We start from the raw sequence: 23,494 nt of genomic DNA, 5'->3' as shown, positions 1-23,494 counted from the left end.
TCAGCAATGGGACGTGCTGCCGGGAGTTTGAACTCAAGCCGCCTGTGGATGGGGTGTAGGCTCTGGGCTTGCTCACGCGAGCTGCAAGGTCGTTCTTTTGCCCCCTCCACGCAGGCAAACTGCTGACAGCGGCAAAGCCACGTTGCCATGCTTGGGGGAAAGACTGCCTTGGTTTCAGGTTTAATAATAAAAAAATATATATATATATGGATATTTGGGTTTGGCTTCGTCTAGGTTTGGCAAACGCGTGTGGTTTGCTTCCCCTTGCGGCTGGGCGGGGGCTCCGGTTCAGGTCCTGGCGGGAAGGAGCAACTAGCCGGGCTTTAGGACCCGGCTGCGCGTCTGCTGGACCCCGCGGGTCCCGGGTCCCCGGAGCAGCGGGCGGAGAGGCTTGAATGAGATGCTGGCGGGGATCGGACTGAAACCGCTCGCGGCGGAATAGCTCCGCCGTCGCCAGGCAACCGCCCTGACGCAACGCAAAAAAAAAAAAAAAAAAAAAAAAAAGTCCCTTAAAAAAAGAATAGTGCCGAGAATTCACGGGAGCAGAGAGAAAGGGAGGCAGAAGCCGGCTCAGCCCCCGAGGCCGGGGCCAGAGGCTGCGGCGGGCGCCGGGAGCCCGCGTCCGGAGGAGGCGGGGAGCTCGGTGACACCCTTGGAAAGGGCCTTGGCGCGCCTCGGAAGGTAGGTTCGCGACAGGGGCGGGGACGTTCCCAGGACTGGGGTCGGGGTCGGGGCTGGGCGCCCCGCTGGGGGTGGTGCGGCTGTGGCCCGACGCACCCGCAGGGGAGGGGGCTCGGGGCCGCAGGTCCCCAGAGCAGGCACTGGCAGAGAACAGCCTGGTCGGGGCTGAGGAGCACCGATCCCACCCTGGAGTGGACACCCCGCAACCCGCCCGCAGGAGAGCAGGGTCCTGCCTCACCTTCCCTGGGGGGGCTCACTTGTCTCATGGGGAGTGGGACAGCCTGCTGGACTCCATCTCCCATCTCCTTGCTGGCCCGTTCCACGGCTAAGATCTGGCTGGAGATTTGGGGTACACCGTCTGAGAGGGAGGAGCCCCACTCAGTCTCTCCAGGTCTACTCTCAGACTGCTTGTCATCTCTAAGGCCACCCTGTCCCCTCCAACCTACTTCAGGCACGGTGACATCAAGTTCCTGCCCGAAGGAAGCAATCCCTAACTCAGAAGAAGTGACCCAGGACACTTGGGCCCTGGGTGTTCTGAAGGGCTGAGGCCAGTGTGATCAGAGGGAACTGCACAGCCCAAAGGGCCCCAGGGGAAGGAACAGGTCAGCCTTGAGACTGCCCCTGGCCCCCGGGGGAGGGGGGAGGTGTCACTAAGAGAAGGCAGGAAGGTCTGTGGTCCTTGGCTAGGGCACAGGTGTCTCCCTCCACCAAGTCAGGTTGGATGTTCTGCTTTTAAAATAATCCCTTATTGTCTGTATCTGGTTTTCATTCTCTGTGGCGGGTGGTTCCTCCTGAGAAGGTCTGGAAGAGAGGCTGATTCTAGGTTGGTGGGCCACAACCTCCTCTTAAACCCACAGGCATGTTCTCCCAGATTAAGTTGCCATCCACTCCCAGCCATTCCTGGTGAATCCCAGGTGGGATGAGCCCAGGTCCCCATCAACAGGGGAATCCCCTAAGTGCCCAAGGGAGCCAGGGTCCCAAAGCAGCTTCCCTTCCGATGCCCCAGAGATGGTCCTGCCGCCAGCCAGGCAAGGGATGGAGAGGGGAGAGTGCTGGGCAAAGTCCTGGAAGACGCAAGGCGACCATGGCGCCTCTAGCCCCACCGCGTCCGCTCGTTTCTGCTAGCATGTTTTTAAGAGGTTTGGCAAAGCAGCCCTGAGCTGTGCTTAGAGTGGATAGAGATGACAGCTCTTTTCTGAGTACATTTACCGAGCAGGCACTGCTTGAGAACCCTTCGCACCCACTGGTCATTTTATTCTCACCATGGCCCTCGGAGGGGACACTGTATCCCCATTTTGCCGATGGGACTCCAAGAGACTCAGTAACTCTGTTCGGCGCGGTGGCTAGTGAAAAGAGCCGGGAGAATCAGCCTCACGTGCCTGACTCCTAAGACAGTGCTCTCAAATGAAGGCTGCTTTAGGAGATCAGAGGGGAGAGGCCCAGAGAGGGGGAAGAAACTATTTGCACCTGGAGAAACTGAGAGCTGTGTGGCAGGGCTCATCCTGTGTCTGGGGACCGTCCCTTACCATCCTGAGGGACCCTGTGGAGCCCAGAAATTCATTTCTTGCATCAGGAGCCTGAAATGCTCTGCAGTCCGGCCTGGCTCACTTCATCGGCGCTTGCCTGAAGTGGAGAGAGGGGTCCTCCCTCACCCCCTTCTCCTCCCTGCCCACCCGAAGTCCCCCAACTTTTCACGCACTTGTTCCTGTCTTGTCCTCCCAAATACACGCATGGATTTCCACAAGATGAATAGTCCCGTTTCCGTATCTACCAGCTTGGCCTCCCTCCAAAAAAGGACTCTGGCAGGGAAGTAAATTAAGGCAATGTCTAACTCTCTGCTGAGAGAGACCCACAGAGCCCCAGGCCAAGGGGGAAGAAACTGCTTGTTAGGCTCCCCACACACTCGGGTGGTTTTCTCTAGGTAAATTTGGCTAGTGGAAAACTCCTGTGCCCCCACACGAACATCTGGAATTTTCAGACCCCTCTGGCAGCTATGCTCTAACTGACTCTTTGCTTAGCAGGGATGTTGAGCTACTTGCAAAGCTGGAAGATGAATGATAAGCTGAACGGTTTGCTCCCTGGTTTATAGAATAGGGTTGAGGGAGTTCTTACTAATTGGAAATCTCCTAGGATTAGCCTGGATGGCTCTCAATATGCAAATGTACCCTGGGATGTGGATTGGGGTGAGGAGAAAGGAAGGAAAGGGCAAATTCTGAAGCAGTGCTCAGGCCCACCTCGAAGGCCCAGGGAGGGGCTACAGAGAGGGTGGGAGCAGGGAGGATGAGCCAGGAGGTGGGAAAGGGGTTTAGCCAGGAACTTGGCAATCAGCCTGCAGAGTTTGGGCTGCCCTAGAGGGCCGAGTTGCCAACATGAGTTTGGAAGGCTGCAAATGTCAGCGTCTCCATGGTCAGCACAGTTGCCCTGGCGTGTGAAAGCCCAGAGCTACCCTACCGCCCACCCCCGTTTCTCTCTGGAGAAGTGTGGGAGAGAAAGGAAAGAAAAGGAGAAAGAAGGTGGGCAAGAGGAGAGGTTAGAGGCTTACACTCCCCACACCATCTGCTTTCCCCCTGAATGCTCTCCGATCCTGCAACAGCGCCCACCCAGGAAAAGCCCTTAGAGAAGGGAGCGCATAGGGCAGCCCCCACCTCCCTGTGGGCACCGCTCCTAGAGGAAGGGCTCTCATCTCAAAGGGTAGAGGAGTAGCGAGCACTCCAGCATCAGGGGCCTCCTCACCCCAGGACCCCTGCCCAGCAGCCTTTGCAGAGCCCCAGGAAGGGGCCAGGCTTCAGCTTATCAGGGGTACAGACTGAGCGCCATTTCTTCAAGACAATCTCTCCAATATGGCCAGAAATTACCCCCCATAAACACACCCAGAATCTGATCTAATTGTGGGAGCTAGTAATGCGTCCCAAAAGACTTCCTCGTAGGGCTTGTCCCTTGAGACCTCAAAGGAAAGGCCCAGCTCAGAGCTGGTTTTCCGGGTACATAATGGGCCCAGACCGTGGCCTCCACTGCGGCCATAGTTTCGGGGCTTACTGAAGGCCGAGCAGCATTTCCTCATTCCAGGAAGCCAACAGAGCCTCTGAGCGTGAGCCGGCCACTTGGGGCCCAGAGGCCAGGGAACTCTCAGGGTGATGCGTCCTGGGTCAGGATCCTTGCCTGGGAGGACTCTCGGAGCCCTGACTGTCCCCCTCCCCTCACCCCCCTAAAGTGAAAAGTGACACCACCTCCTCAGTCCTGTGAGCATTGACATATGCTGTGCCCTGGGGACACTGAGTTAAGCCCCTTCGGTCATGACTCTAGGGTTTGGCTGGTTGTTGTTTGTTTATTTGCTGGACGGCAACCACTGCAAACTTTGAGGAAGGTGAAGGTGAACCTCGTTAGCAGGTTGGATGAAAGCAAGCCTCAGACTACATTCTGCCACATATGTAGATATTTTTTTTTTTTTTAAAGATTTATTTATTCATTTGAGAGAGAGAGAGCACAAGCAGGGGGAGAGGCAGAGGGAGAGGGAGAAGCAGGCTCCCCACTGAGCTCAGAGCCTGACATGGGGCTTCATCCCAGGACCCTGGGATCATGACCTGAGCCGAAGGCAGAGGCTTAACCGACTGAGCCACCCAGGTGCCCCTATGTAGACATTTTTTGAACAACTATTTGCAGACAGGCCCAGCAGAATTTATACAACTTGCTCTGTGGACTCAATGAGGTGGCAGCCATCTGTCTCTCTGGGTGTCCTGACCCCCCCTCCCCTGAGGGCTCACTAGATTCTTTCACCCTGCCTTTCCAGGTCAAGAATGTCTCAAGTAATTCTGGCCAACCCACATATCTTGAATACCTCTGTTTTCACCAAGGAGAATGCATTTCTAACACTTACTCTGTTAATTATCAAATGCCTGGTGTTAAGCAGAGAGAAAGACAGCCAAAGCACCTGCCTAGCCCCCTCTGGAGCGCAGACCCTCTGCCTGAGGCTGCTGGCCGGGAGTGGGAGTCCCGATTTGAATGCACCCTTATTGCGGCTAGCCTAATGAAACCACACAGAAGGGTTTTAAGATCAATCATAGACATTGTATCACAGATAAGACAATGGTCTTGCCCTCAAGGAGTGTGTAGTCTGATCAGGGTTGCAGGTTAGAAAAGACAATTGGAAAAAAAAAAAAAAAAAGAAAGAAAAGACAATCGGAGCAACCCAGAATACTGAGCTGACAGGAAAGTGATATTCCGAGCATTCTGGAGCACACAGATGTACGTGAGCTAACTCGAATGGTTTGGCAGCCGTTCCGCCCTCCCTTTGATAGGCCAAGGAGAGGCGCAGCCGAGTGTTGTCATGGACGGGAGGGGACAGTCCTACTAGAGGCGTGACTAAGAATTCACGTACACTCTGTCTCATTGGGACCTTCCAAAGCTTTGAGGTAGTATGAACCCCATTTCATGGATGAGGAACTGGAGGCCTAGAGGATTAAACCAATTACCCAAGGTGGTAGAATTAGTAAGTGGTGGGACTGGGCTGTCAACCCCTGTCCCCCAACACTCAGCCCTGCCCCATCCCTAACCTGCTCTATCTCTTTCTCCCGCTACCGATTCCTACCCTCAGCTACGCGCAGCTCAAGTTGACATGAGTGGGGAGAAAGGTCACACATCCCACTTCCTGTTCTGCCTGAGCCAGCTGTTCCCTCCAAACCCCGGTGTGGGCACAGTCCTGCCCCTCGGGTTAGCTGCAGGCATGCTGGACATGGCTAGGCAGGCTGAGTTCAGGCTAGAACCACCCCCGCCCTCCATGCCCAGCTCCTGAGGACGGACAGGCCCTGCCCAGACACAGGGAAACTCTAAGGGCCCTTCAATCCCTGGAGAGGTCAGCACACCCAGACAGAGTATGAAGGTGAAGCGACTTGCCTAAGCACAGAGCACACCATGAAACTTTTTAGGAAGTCCTTGCTAAACCATTAGGCTTTGGAACTTGTAATGCAGAGCAAAATAGAAAGCCCATCATCAAAACAAATTCCCATTTGAGCTGGACTTTGTTGATTCTGCTTATTTGAAGTTGAAGCCAGTTATCCTGTGGATTTGGATAGTTCTAAATCTGCCTTGTGTAGGGGCTGAGACACATCCTCGTCGGGAGACGCTTTGGTGGGCCGAACCCCACAGGGGGACGATGTACACCCCAGCGCCCCTAGCTGTGAAGTGGCACCCTGAGTTTCAGTCAGCTGTGAAATGTTCCCTGCTTTTATAGCCAGAACACCCGCCTGAACTGCATTCTACTTTGATGTCTGCAAATTGCTTTAAAGGCCACTCTGTGTCTCCTTTCTACCCCCCTTTCATGGCCTTTGGCCAGAAAAGGGCTGTGGTCACATGCAGCGGTGGGCTGGGGCGGCAACGGGCTGCCTCAGCCCCCCTCCTGGGCGTCTCTGCCTCCTCCCTGGAGGAGGGCCCCTGCTTCAGACTCTGCATTTCCCATGGCCCCTTCCCCCTTCCCCCCACACTCCTCCCCCTCATGGGACTTGAGGATTCTCAGGCACCTTTCTCCCTGCCTGTCAGAGCAGAGCAGCCCTTTCCCAGGGCCTCGCAGCCTTGGAGGGGACACTGTGGCCTCGACCCTGGGCGGCCCAGCAGCCCCCTCCCTGCAGCAGCCCTGCGCTTTCTCCTCTCCTTTCAGTGAGGCAGTAAATTAGATCTGCAGGTCCGAGGAGCTGAGGAGCCAGGGCCTCTCCCGGCAGCAACAGGGAGCACAACTCTTTCTTGGTGATTTTCTGGGCAACTTCTTTCACTGGACAAAATGACAGGAAAGGTTTCCACGTTCCCAGCCCTGTGTGTGGCAGGAGGCCTGTGCATCTGCTCTGAGCAGCCCGGAGCAGAGCCCATCAATTATTCAGCACGGGCCGAGCACTTTAAATGTGCAAAGGTCTGAACAAGCGTTTTTTATAGAATCTTGCCTCACAATATCCCAGTGGGATGAAGCAAGGTTTCCAGGTATTCTAGACAGTAAAAGCTCAACTTGGAGTCAGAAGAGGAATCTGAGCCCAGACAACACCACTAATGAAGTTGTGTGACCCCAGGCGAGTCTCGAGATGTCTCTGGTTTGCGGTTTGTCTGTGGTTGAAATCTCAGGAAGGCCTCTCCAGCCCAGACCATAGTGTGTGGGGAAAAACTCGTGAACTTTTGTGTGCAGGGTGATTTCAAAATCATTGTGATTGTTCTTGCTATTCCAGGTATGGAAACAGAAGCTCTGAATGATAAGTGAAGGTAACAACCATTAGCACTGGACGCTGGAAACCGAGCTTCACCGGGAGACACCCCCGGGGGGAGTGTGGGTAAGTGGGTTCCTCTGCTCCCCTACTCTCATGGGTGCAGCTCAGGGACATTGTGACCACCCACCAGCTGCTGTGGTCTAGACTCTGTGCATGTCAAGGTGGAAGGAAGTGCAGAGGCCACTGCACCCACATTGCACATTTTGCAGGGGAGAAGCAGAAGCCCTGAGAGGGGAAGTGAGTCACCTCAGTCACTTGGGATGGGACAGGGTCCCTGGAGCTGACTCTCAGGCCAGGGGCTCTTTTGTCTCCCACCCTGGGCTGGGTCTGTCGAAAATGACTGTCTCATTCCCATCTACCAGCAGCAGGGCTTGGACCCTGGCTGGGAGGCTGCCTGGGGGTGCCTGGAGCGGGAAAGTCCAGGGGAGTGAGGAACCCAGCCCAGTGAGCCTCCCTGCACCTCCCGGGATCCCAGACTGGGCCTCACCCCCATCAGCTCATCCTCCCACGCCGGCAGCCTCAGGTCTGGGCATCCCAGCTGCCCCTGGGACCGGCCTGGGAGCCACCAGGCCCCCAACAGCAACACCATGGTCAAAAGAAATGAGCTCTGTCTCCCATGCCAGGCCCGTCACTCACATTCCATGAAGTCATGTGACTTGTCCAGAAAGGTATCGCAGTCATGAACGGCAGAACTGTCCTGAGGCTCGGGTTCCCTTACTTGCCAGGCCCTCCCTGTAAGGCAGGCTCTTGCCCAGGAGAGAGACCCTCATGCGGCAGCAGTTTGGCTTCCCAGTGTCAGCTGGGCAGGGCGGGGGGGACACTTCAGTCTAGCTGCTTGGGTCTTTTCCTCCTCGACTGCCCAGATCGGTTTTATAGGAAAATGAAGCATTGCCATAAGACTATTTAAATGGCATTATCTGCCCCTGGGATTCCTAAGAACCTGGGCTTTAAAACACTGAAACCCTCTAAAGCGCGTATCCTGTTAATTTCTACAAATGAAGCCATTTGGGCACGTGGCCACAATGGAGGAGTTGGGAAAACTTGGGCTCAAATGGTGGTTTCTTCACTCACCCGTATATGACCTGTCAGGCAGGGAGAACACTATTCCTATCTCAGGGCCATTTCAAGGGTTCAACTAGATGTTTGCACAGTGCCTGGCCCATGGTAGCCACTAGAAAATGCTTCTCTTCCCCTCTTCCTCTTGATTCTAGGATTTTGTATTTTTATTCCTGTATTCAGTCAGAGAGGAAACGGCCATTTATATATTTCTTTTATTTTCACCGAAAATATGTGTTAAACTTGAACTGGTGATGTATTCAGTCAGAGAGGAAATGGCCATTTATATATTTCTTTTATTTTTACTGAAAATGTATGTTGAAATTGAACTGGTGATGTACTCAGTCAGAGAGGAAATGGCCATTTATATATTCCTTTATTTATACCAAAAATATGTGTTAAAATTGAACTGGTGATACCAGACAAGTAGCTGTAAGAAGTATGGGGAAGATTTGGAATCAGACTGTTCCTAGACAGATCCCAGTTAGTACAGAGAGGTGGCTTGGGCCCCTCTTGATGACAGGGGACAGAAGTCCAGCTTCAATTAGCCCAAGCAAAGGAGAGAATGTATTAGTGCATAGAAGTGGGGGAGTTTCTGTCTTTGGGCACTGTTGGATCCAATGGCTCTGAAGATGTTGACTGTCTCTATCTCTGCCTCTCTTTTGGTTCTCCTTCCTAAAGGCTTATTCCTTCTCAATGTAAATGAGTTTTCTCCATGAGGCTGAGAAAGATGCATCCTGGAAATTCCAGGCTGAAAAGCCACCTTGTTTCTTCAGATGCCTATATTTAAATCCCATGAAAATATTCAGACTGGACTTGCCTGGCCGTGCACACATCCATTGGACCAGTTACTCTTGCCAGAGTGAGGGCTAAAACAAATAAACTTTAAGTCTGGGTCACGTGAGCATCCCTGGGGGTGGGGGTGATGGGCAGGGAGCTAGGACTCACAGTCCCTTCCGAACACTGAAATGACACTGGGATAGGCCTCACAGAAGGGATGCTGAAGACATCTGTCCACCTAACAGGTACATCAGAAATGTAACTAACTAATGCGATCCAAGCTGAGAGAAATGGCCAATACCTAGACTAGTTGGTGCAGAAAAGTCCTAAAAAAAATTTGTTAGGGGAAGAAGCAATCGGTTCCATTTGGAAAGAACATAGAAGGCTGTAGAATGAGGTGGTGTTTGAAGTATGCTCCAAGATTTGGTCATGTTCAAACATGAGGTTATGGAGGAAGGATAAAACATCAAGTTGAGGCCAGCCCCCCCCCCCAAGCCACCCCACTTCCCAGCTCAGACTCATTCTGACCTTGAAAGTCTTACCTATGAACTTGCAGGAGGTCTTCTGCTGGGCAGATTCGGAGGTAGAACTACTCCAGCTGGAATGTGTTCACTAATTCACAGCATCACCATGCTCAGCATTTATTGAGCATCTACTATTTGTAGAGCCTTGCGTTCAGGACACAAGAGAAAGCAATGCTCTTCCTATTGAGGAGCTAGACGTCTGGTCAGGGAGGCAGGACACTCCCTGAGGAGTGTCGAACAGGCAAATGTGCGGTGAGCATGATGGAGGCCAGTCCCGGGGGAATTCAAAGAATGACCTGGTGGGCAAGGCATCCTTGGGGACTTTTGAGTGGACGCAACCCCTTAGCTGAGCTTGAAAGCAGAGCTTTAGTCTTTGGGAGGAGCAGGGAGGTCCCAGACAGGCCATTCATCCATTCAACAAGGTTACTGAGCACCTAGTGTGTTCTGAGTGCTAGGGTCACAGGAATGAGCAAGAGAACATCACTGCCCTCGCGGAGCTTACGTTCTAGGGGGTGAAACACACCATAAACAAGTAAACAAATAACATATAACATCAGAGTTGTATGGTGAGTGATAGCAGCTATGGAGTAAAACGAAGGAGGATATCTCGGTACAATGGTCTCCGTGTGGAGGGGACATCTGAGCAGATGTGCGTGAAGTGGGTGCCTGCAATCAGGCAGAGGTCAGCCGACCGGGCCGAGGCTTGAGGGCAAGCAGCGGCGCCTCGGACTCTTAGACGAAATGGCTGGATTCTCACCGTGACTTGCTGCCAGGAGGAGTCATCCAGGCAGCAGAGATGACTTCCAGGAAGTGGGAAATGAAGGGTTCTTCTAGGGGGGCAGCATGCAGCCCCTGCAGGTGGGCTGTCCCCTGAGGTCTGTAGATCTTGGGGGGGGCATTTGAGGAAGATCCCACCGACATGCACAACCCTGGTACCGTCCCCCTTCCCTTGCTATCATCCCCCACCACACACCAAGAGCACACATGCAACAGTGTAACCCACCACACACACACACACACACACACACACACACTGTCCCAGCGCAGTTCACCCACACCAGGGTCCAGTCTCTGCAAGATGTCATTCCCCCATCTCAGGAGCTCCCTCCCACACCGGCTCAGACCAAGACATGGAATAAAGATGAGCTCTGTAGGGCCAGACCAGCGGGTGTCCCCTCCTGCTTCGGTCACCATAGCAACCTCTGACAGGAGAGAAAACCCGCTTTCTGGCAGCTCCTCGAAGCTCCCTGGCTCCTTTGGGCAGCCCTGTAGGGCGCAGGGCTGTGTCCCCCCGCCTACACTAGAAATTCACAGCCTGCATGGGCCACCACGGGAGGTCAGGCCTGAGTCACCCCCCCCCAACCCACCCCGGCTCTCCATTTAAGATAAGCATTGTGGGTTTATGATTAAACCTGGCTGGAAAAGCCGCCTTGTCAAAGCTCCGCCTCCACGCCCCAGACCTATTGACCCCTCACCCACCTGGGGGAAAAAAAAAATTAGTTGCTTTAGAAAAGGAAAGAAAAAAATTCAGGTGTGAGTTGTGGCTTGAGCTGCCCTGAATTTAAGCTTATAAGATGCATGATAGTCCTCCAAGCCCTTTCCCCTCACTCTCTCTTCTCATCCTTGCTCTATCTCTTCAGGGTGGACACTGCAACAACCCCACTTTCAAAACGGGGGGGCCCTGTGATTCTCAGCTGGAGGGGGCCCCACCCGCCTCTCAGGGGCACGTGGAAATGTGGGGAGGGGAGAGTGTTTTGGATGCATGCTGTTTTAGGATATTGCTGAGCCCTCAGGGATGATTCTGTCTCCCCAGATGAATTATACATCCCCCTCTCCTTTCAGTTGGGGCTCTTGGTCTAAGCACCAGAAAACAGTGTTGCTGTAAGGAGTTCACAGAATTGGCGGGAGGTAGAGACCTAAAGGAGAAAACAGGCAGAACCAAGGCAGCTCCAGAAAACAGAGAGTGGGAGGCAAGGCCCTGTGAATTAAATGGTTTGTCTGAGACCGACTACGTGGGGTGCTAGGTTTTGACTCACACAATAGCCCCCAAAACACTTCTGACAACAGATGTGTGATTTTTCCACACCAAACAGCCCTCTGGCTCTCTGCAGATGCCAACTGCGTGTCCTATGATCTCCCTCAATTTTGACACCATCGAGCTAAAGTCAGTGTCAGACCCCGCAAGTGAAGGGGTCAGTCCCGCAGACTGTCCCCGCTTCCCACGCCAACTACAGGTCCCGGATTGTCACTGGTACCTCTGATCTACTGGCTATTCATTGGGAATTGGCCCCCAACCCCCTCCTCTGATTCACTAGTTTGCTAGAATGGCTCACAAAACTCAGGAAGCATTTACTTTCATTCACCTGCCAATGAAGGGGTACATAAGGCAAGGTAGGAGGAAGGGGTGCAGAACTCACATGCCCTCTCCAGGTGCTCCACCCTCCCAGAATTTCCATGCGTGCACCAACCCAGAAGCTCTCTGAACCCCTTCGGGCAGGGTTTTTGTGGAGGCTCATTACATAGGTGCGATTGATTAAATCATTAGCTATTTGCGATCGACTCAATCTCCAGCCCCTCTCCCCTGACCTCCCAGGGCAGGGGCGGGGCTGCAAGTTCCAACCTTCTCATCACAGAGTGGGCTTTCCGTGAGTCCCCTCATTAACATAAACTCAGGTGTGGTTGAAAGGGGCTTGTTATGAATAGTAAGACCCTCCTTTCATCTCTCTGGCTCTAGAGCTATTTCAAGAACTAGGGACAAAACCCAGACATTGCAACAAGAAATATTCTTACTGCTCTCATCACTTAGGACATTCCAAGGGTTACAGGAGCTCTGTCTCAGAAACTGGGGTTGGAAACCAAATCTATATTTTTTATTATATATCACGTCCTCCAACAGCCCTTTAACAGGGATGATCTGGCTAAGATAGTGCCACCTCCCCTACACTTCACATCTGCCTCCAAGGCTCATGTGGCCACAAATGAATCCTAACCATTTCTGCTTCTGGGCCTCATGCACACCACATTCTTTTTTTTTTTTTTTTTTTAAGATTTTATTTATTTATTTGACAGAGAGAGAGATCACAAGCAGGGAGAGCGGCAGGCAGAGGGAGAGGGAAAAACAGGGGCTCAATCCCAGGACCCTGGGATCATGACCTGAGCCGGAGGCAGACGCTTAAACAACTGAGCCACCCTGGCGCCTCACACCCCACATTCTGAGGCCTGGGCCTGAGCATCTGACTGGTCAAGCTCAAGTCGCATGCTCTCACCTGGGTGTCAGGGCGTGGGACAGGAAGGAGGGAGGATCTGATCCTCTCTGCTCAGAGGAGATGCACCCAGCCTGCTGTCCAGCACAAGATGAAGAGCCCCCTGAAAGCAGTGTATGGTAAACAAACAAGACAAATGCCAACAAATATCCACTGTGTTATTTTATATTCTCTGTCCAACACATGCTTATGTTGGTTATAAACGTCAGAAACATAGTTTCTCCCTGTGGTGACCAAGATGGCCCCCAAGAGCCCCAGGTCAACATGGAACATGGCTGGTTTCTGGATAATTCTGGTACAGAAACCTAGGAGGACTCTGACTGGCCTGGCTGGGGTCATGTGACCATCTACTCAGGACGGAGAAGGCATGCCCGTCTTGAAAGGGTTTCAGGGTTCTTGTCTCACTGAGTCGAAGAATGAGTCTCGCAGACACAAAAGGGTGAAGTGAAGTGAAAGTTTATTCAGTGAAGGTGAGAACAGAGAGGAAAGAAGAAAAGCTCCCTAGAGTGAGAGGGGACCTGAATAGGGACCCCTGAGGGCTTTTATGGTCTGTCTCTTATAGAACACTGGCCAGGGACTTGAATCTTCTTGATGTCACCCCTGATAGCGCCATGATTACTTCTCCTTTGACTATCTCGGCTCTGCTGTTTAAGACAAACGAGGTGGTGTGGTTCTGTTCCCTTATCTCTGGTTCTGTTACTCCTCAGCATTTCTGGGATTTTTGGTGAGCCTGATCACCTAGCCCCCTACCTATCTCTCCCTACCTAGCCCCACCTGTCCCTTACTCAACAGGAAGCACACAGACAAATGCTCTTTCCGGAAGAGAGAAAGGACACGGGGTGGAAAGCACCTCATGATGCTGGACACAGAGGAGGTCCTCCAGCTGTACCCGTGATGCTGGATGGCCCGGCGTGCCAGCTCCCCGTCCTGGCACTTGAAACAGGACGAGGCTATTCCTGTCTTCCTAGGGCCTGACAGCCTGTGTCTGGGACTCGGAGGTCAGGGCAGGTCTCATGAGGACAGGTGGTGAGGGGAGCAGGTCCCCTCTGCTTCTGTGAGCCTGTCCAGACCGGCTCAGACTGGAGCGAGCACAGGCCACGGTGCATAGGGTGGGGGCCCAGGGGGGAATCTGTTCTATTTGCTCGTTCATTCTACAGACGTTGAGAGAGAGCAGCACGGTGCTAAGTGCTGCGTGTTCTCACCCTCGTGAAGCTCAGAGTCTGGTAAAGGAAGCATCAGGAAAGTTCCTTGTAGCAGTGCTATGGCTTGAGAGGGCCGGTAAGCCCAGGGCTTGACGAGCCAGCCCGGAGCTGGACTGCAGAGGTGAGATCCCTGCTTTCCCATTCATTAGTTCTGCTACTCAGCCTCTCTGTGTCTCTCACTCTCCTCATCTGTGTAATGGATACAGCGCTACTTGCCTTGTAGGGTTGTTGGGAGGACTCATGTGTTGGTACATGTAACGCTGCTCGAACAATGCCTGGCGTGGTCTGCTCTGAGTAAACATTAGCTAATATTGTTGTGATGAGATCATTGTTTCTCTGACGTGCTCTCCTTGCATCCCAGGCACACGCAGCTGGGGCGAGTCAAGGAACACTTCCTGAAAAAGAAACCACCTGGGAAATGAGGGGTAGAGGGAGGGAAGGGTGTTCCAGGTGGAGGGAACAGCTTGTGCAAAGCCCTGAGGGGCTGAGAGAGCGTGCTGCTCCATGGGACAGGAGCGGTGGGGAAATTGCATAGTGTGGAGAAGAAATGAAACAGTTCTAGCGAGGAACCCCAGACAGTGGGGGGAGCAGGCACGAGCCTGGGGATCCAAACAGGGCAAGGGTGGCTTTCGAGTGTCTTAGAACGTAGAGCAATAGGGAGTGAGTGCAGTCAGGGAACGGGCTCATCTTCATGCTACCTTCACCCTTGAGAGAGACAGAGACAGGGAGAGACAGAGAGAATGGGTTAGCAGCCCCTGCACGCTCCCCTGCCCATGGAGCCCATCTAGGAAGTGGGTTTGAAAGTGGTCCAAGTGAACAGACTAGGTCATGATGACACAGGGCATAATTGGCCGGATGACTGAGCTGCACCCACTGGCTCGTCCAGCAGCCGGGGAGTTAGCTCACGGCTGGCACAGCCTCCTTTGCCGAAGCCACCCTGGGCTGGAGTGAGCCAGGAGCGTGTTCGGGCAGCAGTCCTCCCAGGCAGCGCAGGTCCCCGGGCACTGGCTTGTCTCTACCACAATAAGGTGGATGCGCCCCTGAGGCTTGTCTTCTGTTGCGGGAAATTTCGTGTCCCCCGGCAGCTGGGTGGCCCGCCTGGCAGAGCACGCCCGGGCCTGGTGGGATTAGGGTCTGACCTTGTTTTTCTGGGCGCCTGGTTCTGCCAGCATCCTTTGGCTTTCCTCCCCGGGCTGTCCGCCTTTGCAAGGCTCAGAGGGAGAGAAAATGTGTTCCCCAGCAGCAGGAAGGACTTAGGTTAGATATAAAGCAAGCCCCTTCGCCCAGGTGTTGGAGGGCTCTTCCTCCCAGTGCCTGTGCTCCCAGATCCCTGGTTTGTGCAGAGGAAAGGGAAGTCCCTACTGCCCTTTCAGACCAGGGAGCCGTCCAGGGCTGGCTTCTGCTCCCTGCACCCAGCTGAGTGCCCACTAAGTGCCCACATCCCTGTGGTGACCTGAGTCGTGACATTCCAGCTCAGCCCTGGCAGCCTAGCTGGAGGGCAGGGGGAGCAACTCCACAGGGGCTCTCGGGCACCAGGGCATCCAGAGGGCCAGCGATCCCTGGGACACCACCTGAGGACCAGGAGAATGGAGAACGGATCCTGTTTCAGCAAATCCGCACCACCTGCATGTGCTGGGGGCCGTGGGAAGCAGTCTAGGGCTCCGTCCCTGCCTGCTACAGGTGACCACGCACCTCAAGTGGCGAGTCCCTGACTCAGGGTGCTCCACACCCCACACATGCCTTGATGCTAATAATAATCCTCAGGTGGGTACTGATCTTCAAAGGTTGTGGAGAGCTTTCATGCACCAGATTCCAGCTGATCCTCCCAGCATCCTCATGAGGCGGGTTAGGGTAGAAAGCCCCCTTGTACAGAGGAGGAAACGGAGGCCAAGAGGAGAGAGCTGAGCCCCAGCACTGGGTTCCTGGGGAGCACATCTGGGGCCAGAGTTGAGGCATTTAGCCCCCCTGCCTTTGCTCTTACCATGTGGATAACACACTGTCAAAGCTGGTCACTCCCGGGGCCCTGAGCTGTGGACAGGGGTGTTTAGAATAGGAGCAGGGAGGGAAGGGAGTGGGGCTATGGAGAATGGTGTTTTCCTAAGCTGGGCTTTTCTTCTCCTTCCTGTGGCAGACCTGCTAGTCACCGCTGCATGATGAGACTCTGAGGGGGAGACCTGAACATCTGGGGGGAGGTGGGGCCGGTCGACGTCATCTCAGTCAGCTTCGAGGGAAGGATGCAGGGTGCAGGGAGTGGCTCAGGCCACCCAGCAGGTCTGGGACGAACGGGGTGACTGGTCAGTGCAGCGCAGAGTAGTTTATCTGGTCACATGACTGATGTAGCACTGATAGGTTTCACCATCTTAAGAATAATAGTTTTAAAGTATAACTTTGTCTAGGGCTTACCGTAGAGCAGGCACCATGGGAAGGGCTCGATATTTGTTACTTCAATCCTTGAAATGGTTCGTGAAGCTGATATTATTACCATCAGGGCCGGCTTCATGAGCAAGGGACCCAGGCAGCCCCACTGGGCCCCATGCCTACATAAATGCTCTGCAGTTGCCATCTTGAAATTCTTCATACTTTTCCACAAGGAGCTCTGCATTTTCATTTTGCGCCTAGCCCAGCAAATTATGTGGACGATCCTGGTTATCCCCTCTTCTTAGAAGAGGACACAGAGGCACAGAGTGGTCGAGAAGGGACATGTCCAAGATCACAGAACGGGGTGCCCTTGCGGGGGGCTGTCTAACCTCTGGAATAGACCGAGGCCAGCCAGAGTCCAAAGACTGTACCCAAATCCGGCTGCCAGCACCTGTCTGTGGTCAGGGGTGACTCACTTCACCTCTCCCCACCTCGATTTTCTCATTTGTGAAACGGGGCGATCCCACCTGCTCCTCGGGGCCACTGGGAGGCTTGAGAGAGAGGATGCGTACACGGGTTCTTTCACACACTCCCTGAGCTCAGCAGATCAAAGGATCATCATTAGCTGACTCACAGTGCATTTGGCGCTCCTGTTAATGCCTCCACGTCTTTCTGACACCGTCTTCACAGGCCTTCTCTGGATTGCTTTAGAAACTGCCAATTAAAATAACTCCCCCTACCCTTGGAGGCAGCCTCATAAAGTCATGGAGTCATAGCTCTTTCCCACTCCAAAGGGAAGACCCTTCCCTAACAGGTTCTCCCTCCAGCCACAGCTGCCCCTGCCTTCTGCAGTGAAGTGTGCAGCTCAGGGAGAGAACAGTCCGTGTCATCTGCTCACACAACTGCGGTGTGGAGGGAGCACTACTTACGGTTTGTCTGCAATGAGATCCTCTCCACAAAGCTTCACTGGAAACCATCAGAGCTCCCCTGCCTGGGGCAGGGAAAGAATCCTGTAAGGTAGAGCCACCCCGAGGCACATTCAAAACATTCTGGCACCTCAGCAAACAGGCCTCGGGCGCATGGGAGGGGCTGCTAATAGGTCTTTAGATTCTGAGAGATTCTAAAGAAGCCTGTGTGACCTTGAAACTGCACAGGAAGCCCCTCCTGAGAACACCCAGCATTTGCAAGCATGCTACACCTGCAGAAAGTGTGTACGAACCTTAGTTCTGCCAATCCCCCAAACCTAGGAGATTGGTATTATCACCCCCATTTTATAGGCAAGGAGACTGAGGCTCAGCAAGCCTGACAGCACCTACAGTTCGGCCATCTGATCCCTAGTCTAGTGTTTCTAGCTCAAGACCAGTGGTTCCCAGCCCTGGCCGCTCACTCACATCCCCTGGGGAGCTTTAAAAACACGCTGATGGCCGAGTGCCGCCCCAGATTAATTGAATCAGAACCCATGGGAGTGGAGCCTGAAAATTCATTTTTGTGGAAGTTCCTCTGAGGATTCCCATCTGGGTGGCTAGAGGTGAGAACTAGGTTTCTCTGCCATTAGTTGGGATAGAATATTCCTCCTCATTCCTCAGGGATGCCCCCAAATGGGCCAGGCTCAGAGCATGGGGAGGACAGCCAGACTTCCTTTGGTCAGATTGAGTTGCAGGCGGGGATTATAGAAACAGTCCAAAAAAACAGCAGCTCTGTTCTTCTTCTTCTTCTTTTTTAAGATTTTATTTATTTGAGAGAGAGAGAGAGAGTGAGCACAAATGGGGTGAGGGGCAGAGGGAGAAGCAGACTCCCTGCTGAGCAGGGAGCCCAACATGGGGCTCGATCCCAGGACACCCTGACCTGAAGGCAGACACCTAAATGACGGAGCCACTCAGGTACCCCCAAATTTTATTTATTTGAAAGACAGAGAAAGGAGAGGAAGAGAGCATGAGCAGGGGCAGAGGGAGAGAAAGAGGAGTAGACTCCCCACTGAGCAGGGAGCCTGATGCAGGACTCAATCCCAGGACCCTGGGATCATGACCTGAACCGGAGGCAGACGCTTAACCAACTGAGCCACCCAGTCTGTTCTTCTTGAACATCTCCATTGCTGGGTGGGAGAAAAGCCCCAGAGCTTCCCTGGGGGGCTGAGTCTATGTTTTTATTTTGCCCCTGCCCAACTCTCTGCCTCTTCCTGTGTCTGTCCACCAACACCCCGTGCCCAGTTCCCATCACCCAAACAAGTAATCAGAACTCTTAGTTTTAGTTTTTCTCCTTGCAGAGATCTTTTCAGGCTCATAGAAGTCAATAAAAATCTGTCCCTTCTCCTCCTTTTCCACACCAACAGTGTACTCTCCAGACTATGAATGTCTTGTTTGTTTGTTTTTTTCGTGTTAGCTTTATCTTGGACATTATTCCACATGAATTCATTCTTTTTCTGCATGCCCTCAGCACATGTTTTTAAAGATCACCCTGAGAACCAAGGACTTCTCTCCTTGGTTCAAGTCAAATGTCCTGGACCCCGTGGGCGCAGGGATGAGGCTGGGAGGCTGGGGTCTCTCACTCGGACTTGGAATTCCTTCTCTACCCTGTGCTCAGACCACCTCCCCAGAGATGGGAAGGCCAAATCCGATGAGAGCCGTGCCCTTGTCCATGAGGCGCTGCAGTGCGGGCATTTTAGGTAAATGTGGGAACCATCTTTCTAGAACGGTGAGTCACAATCCTCGCTCGGTTTAACAGTCCTCCTTGAGGGAGGTCGGCTCTTCCCTCAGCCGTTACAGGTTTATTTGCTTCCTCCTTGGAAGAAGTGAGGTAAGGTGTTGTTCTTGGAGGAAGAAGCTGAGAGTGTGCAGTAAGACCTGGAAGAGCCAGCGCCTGAGGACAGGGGCTGTGGGGGGCGGGGCGGGGTGGGGCCAGCTGTGTCGGCCTGGGGACCCACAGGTCGCTGTCCCTCAGAGGAGAGACCTGACCCTTCAGAATCAGACAACCCAGCCTTGTCCTCGCTAATCGCCAGGAGCTCTCTGGTGAGTCATTCAACCTCACAGAGCCTCAGGTTCCTTGCATGTAAAATGGGGACAGAAAGAAGTAACTTACAGACTTGCCTTGGGGACTGAATGTGATAATGGAGGTGGAATCATTTCATTAGACGGTGAAACACTGTACAGAGCATTGATTTATTATTAACTTCTCTGCGTTGAGTTAAGGCTTGAAATCGCCTCACTTCTCGTCCTGAGTGAGCAATCGGCAGCCCTGTCACCTAACCTCTCTGAGCCTCAGTTTCCCCTCCTGAGGAGCTCAGGAACGTTGCAGGCCTCCTGCCAGGGGAGGGATTAGGACTGACATCATTTGCATCCTTCCTGCAGGGCCTCCTCCAACCAGCCGGCAGCCTCTCTTGCCCGTGAGGAGGGAGCTGAGTCCTGCTTCCCCCCCTGATCCGCCCGCACCTCCAGGACTTCTTGGCAAATCTGCCCCCAAAGATTCCTGCTGACGCTTGTCTGTTCCTGCCCTTTTGTGAAACATGGCACCCACAGGACTCCGGGAAGAATCTTAAATCCTGAGCCTCCACAGCGGCTCTGGAGGGCACTCCGTGTGGCTCATCCACCATCTCTGTCAGCTCTGGGAGCTGCTCACATCCCAACAATGCCCTCAGGAGCCCCGACCCCAGCTGGATGAGACCATTCCTGAGTGGGACCCAACCTTGCCACCCACCAAGATTCCCACACCGCCCCCCACCACCTCCCACGCCCGGCTGCCCCAGCAGACTCTAGAATGTCTGTGCCTCAGATCCAAGTAGAAGAAGTGGCAGGTGGGCAAGAAGAGACGGCAGGAGAAGCCCTGCCTCCCGATGACCACCTCCGGAGCCTGAAGGCTCTCACTGAGAAACTGAGGCTGGAGACCCGAAGGCCCTCCTACTTGGAATGGCAGGCCAGGCTGGAGGAGCCAACATGGCCCTTCCCGAGGCCAGCTGCTGAGCAGGGGGAGCGTGGGGAGGAGGAGCCCTCATCCCCGGGGAGAGAGCCCAGGCAGCATCCCCCACCTAACGGGAGTGCCAGCCAGGACACTGGGCCCCAGCCCACCAGCAAGCTGGAAGGCTTTGAAAGTATCGACGAAGCTATAGCCTGGCTCAGGAAGGAACTGGTAAGAACCCCCGGAAAAGATGCCATTCTCTCTCTCTCTATCTCTCTGTCTCTCCCTGTCTCCTCTGTCTTTGTCTCTCTTTATCTCTCTCTCTCTCCCCCATCTCTGTCCTTCCCAACTGCACGTCTGTCATTGTCCTATTAAATCCAGGGTGGACCTCATTACTATGTAGTTATAGGAGATCCACATGCCAGTCAGCCCCTAGTCACAGGTACTTATGGAGGAACTGTGTTTAAGGAGCTGCCCACAGGTTGGTGTGGTTGATGGGGCCTGAAAGCTTTGGGCTAGGTCTCGGAGGCTGAGTGGGAGTCTGCCCAGAAGTCAGGAGCTGGGGGGGCATCCGAGGGAATGAGCATGAGCAATAGGTACGCTTGGGGCTGGGGGCCAGCAGCTTGACCTTTTCTCTGCCCAGGGGCCCAGCAGGCTCCCAGCAGGCTCCCAGCAGGGACATGTCTAGCATGTGGGAAAGGGAATGGGTGTTCAGAGCTTTGTGCCCATAGCCAGGGGAGAATCACTGGTCCCAGGCATAGGGCTCCTCGGCAAAGTTGGGCACACTGCTAATGCTCCCCGTGATCTCAACTCCTGCCCCTCCTCATCACCTGTGGCCCAGGTCACACCTGCCCAGCCAGGCCACTCTAGCCACAGGTGAGCCAGCAACCAACGGCCAACCGCCTTCGAGAGCCACTCATAACTCCTGTGTCCACAGGTTAGGCAGAGGCCTCCCGGTTTGTTCTGCAAAAGCCCGAAAAACAGATCCCATTTGGGACCTAGAATTCCTCAGGGGTTGAAATAAATCACTGGGGCAGGGGGAAGGGGAGGCTCAGGGACTCAGGTGTTCTGATGCATTGGAAATCTTTTTTGGTTTTCATGTTTAATGTTTAATGTTGAAACTACTTCCCAAAACACACCACTCCACGACGTCTGTCTTTAGTAACTGGAGTGTCAGTTGGCTTGCATAGCAAATGGGGCATCTGTGGATTCAGGCTGGGTCTCTGGACACTCCACTGCCACGGGGTGCTCTTGGGGGGTTTAAGAGGTGAGTCGAGAGGGACACGCGGTGGGCCTGGCTCTTTAAAGCTGCTCCTTAAACTCCTGAGGCTGAACTGCTTTAGTTGGTTTTCACAAAGAGAGCAAAAATATCCCCATCAACCAAGGATTCAATTACTGGGCTCTGGGTCCATTTGAGGTTTTATTGCTTCTGGGAAGGGAGGCCTTTGCTTTCGAAATAAATTAGCATTCCTCGTGGGCCCCCTTTTGGGGTAGAGAGTAGAGAAGGTATTCCCTGCGTGTGAACCAGGAGGGAGTTCTCTAGAGCTTGTCCTCCTCATCCTCTAGATGAGAGAGGTGTCTCTCAACCCCTGCTGCACATTAGAGTCACCTGGGAAGACTTAAAGTGTCCCAGAACCTAGATGCACCTCAGATCAATCAAATGAATGTCAATGCGTGGGCCCCAGGCATCAGTAGATTTTAAAGTCCTCCCCCCGCACCTCCTCTCTACCCCTGGCGCTTCCAAACACAGCCTAGGTTGAAAAGCATTGCTGTAGATCTGCAGGCTGTGCCCCTTTTCCTCGACCAGCCATTGCAAGCTAAGCCGCATGAGTGCGCAGGCCGGACTATATGCTGAGAGAAAGCAGATGGGCCAGGTCAAGGACAACCATGGGTAATGTAGAGAGCAATGCTCTGTAGGCAGAGAGAGAAGCGCTAATTGTCAGGACTAACTCGGCTGCCAAAGGCTGTCTGAAGTAAGTACAGGGAATGTCAGCATTAATAATGCTTTATATTTGCATGATATTTTTCTTTTTTTTTTTCATATACGGTGTAGTAGGTTTTTTCCCTAAGTTTTTATTTAAATTCCAGTTAACATACAGTGTAATATTAGTTTCAGGTGTATAATATAGTGATTCAATACTTCCATGCATCAGCTGGTGCCCATCACAAGTGCCCTCCTTAATCCCCATCACCTATTTCGCCCATCCCCCTAACCCCTCCCGTCTGGTAACCATCAGTGTGTTCTCTATAGTTGAGAGTCTGTTTCTTGGTTTGCCTCTCTCTCTCCTTTTTTCCCTTAGCTGGTTTGTTTTGTTTCTTAAATTCCACATATGAGTGAAATCATATAGTATTTATCTTTCTCTGGCTGACTTATTTCACTTAGGAGTATACTCTCTAGTTCCATTCATGTCAAGATTACATTCTTTAATGTATTTGTATTGTAATGTAATGTATTACAAATGGCAAGATTACATTCTTTTTATGGCTGAATAATATTCCATTGTATATATACATTCACCAGTCAGTGGACACTTGGGCTGCTTCCATAATGTGGCTATTGTACACAGTGCTGCTGTAAACATCGAGGTGCATGTATCCCTTCAAATTAGTGTTTTTGTAGTCTTTGGGCAAATACCTAGTAGTGCAATTGCTGCATCGTAGGGTAGTTCTATTTTTAACTTTTTTTTTAAGATTGTATTTATTTATGTAAGAGAGGGAGAGCAGGGGATGGAGGGGAGTAGGGGGAGAGGGACAAGCAGACTCCTCGTTGAGCATGGAGCCCAATGTGGGGCTCAATCTCCCGACCCTGAGATCATGACCTGAGCTGAAACCAAGAGTCCGAGGCTTTAACCGACTGAGCCACCCAGGAGCCCCTCTATTTTTAACTTTTTGAGGAAACTCCATACTGTTTTCCGGAGTGGGGGCTGTGCCAGTTTATTTGCATGGTATTTACCACCCTTCCCGCCATTTCTCTGTGCTACCGGGGATGGGTAATAATAGTAATAATAATAATAATAATACCGAGATTTGTCACTAATTGAGTGTGTGTTGTTTGCCACACACTTCACATGCATTACTTACCTCTTTTGATTGTCACATCACTTTCCTGTCAACCCCATTTTACAGAGGAGAAAACCGAGGCTCAGAGAGAGAGTCAAAATTTGAACTCTGGCCCATCTGGTTGCGTTGCCCATGCTCTTCTTAGCCACCATGCTATGTAGTATCTTCGAAAGGCAATGGATCTTGCTGGGTGATTCCTAAAAATGTACATTCACAAAGATGCCAGCAGTGAAGAGAATGCATGGGAGTGGGGGCCAAGGAAGAAATAAGACTGAACGAGAGTCCCAGTCCTCACACCATTATTTCTTTGTCTTACGTCAGACCTATGTGATTGCTGTCACTGTCTCCATTTTACAGATGAGTAAAGTGAGGCTCATAGAACTCAGATGCCCTGCGTAGGGTTGTATGACTAGGAAGTGCCAGAGCCAGAGCTTGAACTC

At 52.8% G+C, this 23,494-nt stretch overlaps 1 protein-coding gene across 1 annotated transcript in view; it reads left to right on the top strand.

The window, feature by feature from the left end:
• Positions 1-516: 516 nt before the first annotated feature.
• Positions 517-23,494, top strand: part of FAM167A (family with sequence similarity 167 member A) — a 41,949-nt gene continuing 18,971 nt past the window's right edge. The window contains exons 1-3 of the mRNA XM_032389143.1: positions 517-681; positions 6,885-6,986; positions 19,451-20,225. Of these exons, the coding sequence (XP_032245034.1) occupies positions 19,857-20,225 (369 nt within the window). The 5' untranslated portion in view covers positions 517-681; positions 6,885-6,986; positions 19,451-19,856. The remainder of the gene's footprint in view (positions 682-6,884; positions 6,987-19,450; positions 20,226-23,494) is intronic.

This window comes from Phoca vitulina, unplaced genomic scaffold (assembly GCF_004348235.1).
Source record: "Phoca vitulina isolate PV1807 unplaced genomic scaffold, GSC_HSeal_1.0 scaffold53, whole genome shotgun sequence".
In the NCBI taxonomy this organism is placed as follows: Eukaryota; Metazoa; Chordata; class Mammalia; order Carnivora; family Phocidae; genus Phoca; species Phoca vitulina.
The sequence above is the reverse complement of the archived record's forward strand: the minus strand, read 5'-3'. Positions and strand labels throughout refer to the sequence as shown.